At 38.3% G+C, this 6,145-nt stretch overlaps 1 protein-coding gene across 1 annotated transcript; it reads right to left on the bottom strand.

The window, feature by feature from the left end:
- Window positions 1-1,563: 1,563 nt before the first annotated feature.
- LOC100972317 (putative olfactory receptor 5AK3) lies at window positions 1,564-2,460 on the bottom strand. Its single transcript, XM_003826442.2, has one exon. It carries the CDS (start codon window positions 2,458-2,460, stop codon window positions 1,564-1,566), a length of 897 nt encoding a protein of 298 aa, XP_003826490.1.
- Between the last annotated feature and the right edge of the window lie 3,685 nt (window positions 2,461-6,145).

Below are 6,145 nucleotides of genomic sequence, written 5' to 3'. Positions count from 1 at the left end.
CTGATTTCTTTGGGCAATATTTTGTAATTCTCTTTGTAGAGATATTTCATCTCCTTGGTTAGATGTATTCCTAGGTATTTTATTTTATTTTTTTGGTGGCTATTGTAAATGGGATTGTGTTCTTAAATTTGGCTTTCAGGTTGAACTTTATCGGTGTATGAAAATGCTACTAATTTTTGTATACTGATTTTGTAACTTAAAACTTTACTAACGTCATTTATCAGTTTCAGGAGCCTTTTGGCAGAGTCTGGAGTTTTCTAGATATAGAATCATATTCTCCACAAAGAGAGTTAGTTTGATTCTTTTTCTATTTGGATGCCTTTTGTTTCTTTCTCTTGTCTGGTTACTCTACTTAAGACTTCCAGTACTACATTTAATAGGAATGGTGACAGTGAGCATCCCTGTCTTGTTCTAGTTCTCAAGGGGAAATGCTTCCAATTTTTGCTCATTCATTATAATGTTGGCTGTGAATTTGTCATAGATGGCACTTATTTTGAGATACGTTGCTTTGATGCCTAGTTTTTTGAGGGTTTTTATTATAAAGGGATGCAGGAGTTTATTGAAGAATTTTCCTGCATCTATTGAGATGATCATATGGTTTTTGTTTTAAATACTATTGATGTGGTGAATCAGATTTAATAATTTGCATATTTTGAGCCAAACTTGCATCCCAAGAATGAAGCCTACTTGATCATGGTGAATTAACTTTTGATGTGCTGTTCAATTCGATTTGCTAGTATTTCACTGTTGGCTTTGCATCTATGTTCATCAGGGATATTTGCCTGCAGTTTTATTTTTTGTTTTGTTTTGTCTTTGCTAAGTTTTGGTATCAGGGTAATTGTGGCTTTGTAGAATGGGTTACAAAAGAGTTCCTCCTCTTCAATATTTTGAAATAGTTTCAATAGCATTGGTATTAGCTCTTCTTTTTACATCTAGTAGAATTTGACTGCAAATTTGTCTTGTCTGGGCCCCTTTTTGGATGGCACTTAGCTTCCACTTCAGAACTTGATATTGGTTCATTCAAGGTTTCAATTTCTTCCTGATTAAATCTTGAGAGGTTGTGTGTTCCTGGGAATTTATCTATTTCCTCTAGATTTTCTAGTTTATTTGCATAGAAATGTTCATAATAGTCTCTGAGGATCTTTTGTATTTCTGTGGGATTGTTTATAATGTCACCTTTGTCCTTTCTGCTTGTGCTTATTTGGATCTTTCCTTTTTTTTTCTTTGTGAATCTAGATAGAAGCCTACCAATCGATTATTTCAAAATAAAAAACAAGTTTTGGTTTCATTGATTCTTTGTATGGACTTTTGGGTCTCAATTTTGTTCAGTTTTGTTCTTATTTTAGTTATTTCTTTTCTTCTGCTAGCTTTGAGATTGGTTGGCTTTTATTTTTCTAATTGCTCTAGGTGTGATGTTAGATGGTTAATTTGAGATTTTCCTACATGCTCCCTATTTTAGAAACTTTAAATTTTGGCAGATTAGCTGTGCTGGATGCTTTGTTGTGTTGAATTTTAACAACTGTGTCTAACTTAACAAAACTTTTTTCCTATCACTTTTAAAGCTTACTTTCCTTCCTTATTTCTCAAGCTATAGATTAAAGGATTCAACATGGGAATAACAGTGCCATAAAATATAGAGGCTACTTTCATATTCTCCTGAGAATTATTAGACTGAGGCTGTAAGTACAAGTAAGAGAGTGTCCCATAGAAAATGGTTACTGCTGTCAGGTGGGAGGCACATGTGGAGAAGGATTTTTTCCTCCCAGCAGTAGAAGACATCTTCAGGATGGTGACCATAATGTAGATGTAGGAAAAGATGATGACCAACTCAGTGAACATCAAGTCAAATCCCACAAAGACAACATCTAGAATGATGTTGATGTCAATGTTGGAGCATGAAAGGGCAAGAATTGGGAGACCATCACAGAAAAAGTGATTGATTTTATTAGACTTGCAGAAGGACAGTGAAAATGTAAAACCTGTATGTACAGAGGCATTTATTGAGCCTATAATATATGAACCAGCTACCAATTGGATGTAGACTGTTTGGGACATGATCATGGGATAGCGAAGGAGCTTACAGATGGCAACATAACAATCCATTGCCATAATAGCCAGGAGGTAACAGTCACTGGTTGCAAATGTTGCATAAACTAAGAATTGTATCACACAGCCCCGAAATGATATCAAATTATTTTCTTCTGTGAAGCTTTGGAGCATCTTGGGAGTGATAGCAGAAGTATAACAGATATCAACAAAAGCCAAATGTTGTGGAAAAAAGTACATGGGTGTTTGAAGTCTGGAATCGGTCTTGATGAGTAAGATCATTCCAATATTTCCTATCAGGGAGGTCACATAGATAAGAAGAAGTACAATGAAAAGGACATGCTGAAATTCGTGTTGGACACCAAATCCCAGAAGATGGAATTCAGTCACTTCAGTGCTGTTTCCTCGACCCATGACTACCAAAAGTCTAGAAAGGACCAAAAGAAGGACCCAGAAAAGCAGGAACATCCTTGTGACTTTTTGCAATAAAATGGCTCTATATTTTAAGTCACTTTTTTCAATTTGACTTTTCATGACAAATACTCACAATAGTGTTATTTCCAAATTAAAAAAAATTTATAATCATCAAGTAAAGAGAGAGTTACTAGATGAAAGATGAAACAGATTTATCTTCAAAATGAAGAAGATTTTCTTAGAAGAAGACTGACTTCTAATGTGCGTGGTTCTTAGAAACATAGAGAAGCATTTTTTTCACTATATTAAACAGGTATTCGTATTTATTCTAAATAACGTTAAAATGTAATTCTGTACCTTTTTAGAAACACAATTATTCACAGCCACTTATCATTTTATTTCTCTTTCTAGTTCTTGAAATTAGTAGAATTAATTGGAGAGCAATTTCCCAAAATATGTTCATATTCACATATTTTTGAAGGCTTCAAAGTGTCTTTGTATAGTATTCTTAAAATGCAACTTCCATCTAGGTGCTATTCTTTACAAGTATATTAACCCTGTTATATAATGGATGTCTGAGAAATGGCCTTACATTTTCTATTGCTTATTACAGAAATTATGTAGTGGAGGAAAAAGAAACAAGAAATAATTCTCTTCAATTAAACATTTAGTGAGGTCTGAGATATAATAAGTTGGTATAAGCTTTTTCCTAGGGTAAATTTACTGTAAAAATGAAAGAAATGAAGCCCTTTCAAGGAGTCATTCTTTCATTGTGATAAACACTTGCTAGAATAGGCCAGAGGTCCATTTAAGCTAGAATTTTGACAGAGTAATGACATTTATTATATCATTTTTGACTTTAATTATCTGGATTGAAATAAAATAATATGAAATTATGGGGATTCTTTTCAAGGACTAAGGAAACTAATACAAGCCCCACCACCTACCCCCTCATACAGAATCTGTACATATCTGGGTTTATGTTGAGCCAATGGTAGGTTGGTTTAGTATAAAATATTTTGTTTCATCTATGTTGAAGGTGTTTTCAGATCAAATAAATGCTACAAGGAAAATGGCCAACTACTCAAGCATTTCAAACATGCCTAACAAGTGGGTAGTGCTGGGTTTCTCAGGCTTCATTTAGATGGAACATTTTGCAGTAGAAAGGAAATAGGTAGCCCTGGTTTTGAATTATTGTCTCACCAGTTAATACAAAAAAGGATAGAACTCCCTGTAGCCCCACTTGCTTTCTCTGTACAATGGGGATCACAGAACTTATCTAGAAGTTAATTGATGTTCATTAGATTGTTTATAGTATAAGTAATATGCATATCATGTACAATATAATGTTATGTAACTTGTATTTTAAATTAATTAAGAAAAACTTTCTAATAGCAAAATTGGAAGATAGAATTGTATAAATTTTAGTAGATTTGTATTATTTATTAATACATAGTCTAAAGCAGTGAAATAAATATATACTCTATGGAGTCAGAAAAGAAAAGCAAGTTGTAGAAAAATATGTAGATTGTGGGGAAAAAAAAGGCCAATTAGAAGGAGCTGTGGTCTGCAGCACTCACACAGAGCGGAAGGAAAGCGGCAAATGAATTCAGCACCCTCAACTGAAATATCCAGGTTCTCATACTGGGGCTGACTAGGCAAACAACCTGACCCACGGAGTGTGAAAAAATGCGGGGTGGGGTGATGGCCCACCCTGGAGCAGCATGGAGCCAAGAGGATCCCCATCTCCAGCTAAGGGAAGTGGTGAGTGATTTTGCAACCCCACCTGGAAAACCACGCTTCTCTCATGGATCTCTGCATCCTACAGATCAGGAGATCCCTTCATGAGCCCATGCCACCATGGCCTTGGGCCCAATACACAAAGCTGTGTGGAGTCATCACAGCAGACCAGCCACTCAGGCACATGCAGAGACCCAGGAATTTTACATACTCAGGCCCCAGGAATTCTGGCAATATGAAAGACATGTTTGAACATTCCCTTAGGAAGGCAGCTGAATCTAGGGAGCCAAGCAATGCCATTTTGTGGCACCTCACAAGTTAAGGCCCACTGGCTTAGAATTCCAGCAAGCCAAGGGAAACAGGCTGGAGACTGCCTGAGATGGGATGGAGTTCCTGGGAGGCAGGGAGGGGTAGCCACCATCTCTGCAGTTTGGTCAGCTCTGCTGTTCCAGCCTGCCGGCTCTGGAGAGTCCATGTGGTCTGGTCAAGGAGGGGTCTCCCACAACATAGCAGAGCTGTTGCCAGATTGTGGCCAGACTGCTTCTTTGAGTGGAACCTTGATCTGTCCGTCCTCACTGGGCGGGGCCTCCCTGGGGGAGTTTCAGCAACTCCAGCCAGAGTTACATGAACAGAACTCTGATCTCTCCCTGGGATAGAGCCCCCACGTGGAGGGCTGGCCATCATCTTTGTAGTTCGTTCGACTCAGTCTTCCCACCCTGCTGGCTCTAGAGAGTCCGGGTGGTTCAGACAAGGAAGGGTCCCCCCAACACAACACACCTGCTTTAGCAAAAAAACAGTCAGATTGCTTCTTTAAGTGGGTCCCTTAGCCTGTCCCTTCTGACGGGGTGAGACCTCCCAACAGGGGTCTCCAGACACCCCCTACAAAAGCACTTGGGCCAACAACAGGTCAGTACCCTCCTGGGATGGACCTTCCAGAGGAAGGAGCAGGCTACCATCTTTGCTCTCTCACAGTCCTTATTGGTGATACCTCCAGGTTTGGGAAAAACAGACGCAACTGGGGTCTGGAACAGACCCCCAGCAAACTGCAGTAGCCTTACAAACAAGTGGCCTGGTTGTTAAAGGTAAAACAAGCAGAAAACAACAACATCAACAAAAAAGACCCCACAAAAAAATCCCATTGAAAGATCAGCAGCCTCAAACATTGAAAGTAAATAAGCCCACAAAGATGAGAAATAATTAACTCAAAAACACTGAAAATTCAAAAAAACAGAGTGCCTCTTCTCCTCCCAATGCCTGCAATACCTCTCCAGCAAGGGCACAGAACTGGGCTGAGGCTGAGATGGTTGAATTGACAGAAGTAGGCTTCAGAAGATGAGTAATAACAAACTTTGTTGAGCTAAAGGAGCATGCTGTAACCCAATGCAAAGAAACTAAGAACCCCATAAAATAATACAGGAGGTGATAACCGGAATAGCCAGTTTAGAGAGGAACATAACTGACCTGATGGAGCTGAAAAGCACAACTTGAGAACTTCATAATGCAATAACAATTATTAATAGCAGAATAGACTAATTGGAGGAAAGAGTCTCAGAGTATGAAGACTATCTTTCTAAAATAAGACAGGCAGACAAAAATAGAGAAAAAAGAATGAAAAGGAGCAAACAAAATATCCAAGAAATATGGGATTATGTGAAAAGATCAAACCTATGACCAGTTGGTGTACCTGAAAGAGATAGGAGAACAAAATCAATCTGGAAAACATACTCCAGGATATCGTCCAGGAGAACTTCCCCAACCTAGCAAGACAGGCCAACATTCAAATTCAGGAAATTCAGAGAATGCCAGCAAGGTACTCCACAAGAAGACCAACCCCAAGACACAAAATTTTCAGATTCTCCTAGGATGAAATGAGGGAAAAAATGTTCAAGGCAGCCAGAGAGAAAGGATAGGTCACCTACAAAGGGGAGCCAATCAAACTAACAGT

Source organism: Pan paniscus, chromosome 9 (assembly GCF_029289425.2).
Source record: "Pan paniscus chromosome 9, NHGRI_mPanPan1-v2.0_pri, whole genome shotgun sequence".
NCBI classification, from domain to species: Eukaryota; Metazoa; Chordata; class Mammalia; order Primates; family Hominidae; genus Pan; species Pan paniscus.
Note: the sequence above shows the minus strand (reverse complement) of the source record. Positions and strands in the feature narration are given on the sequence as shown.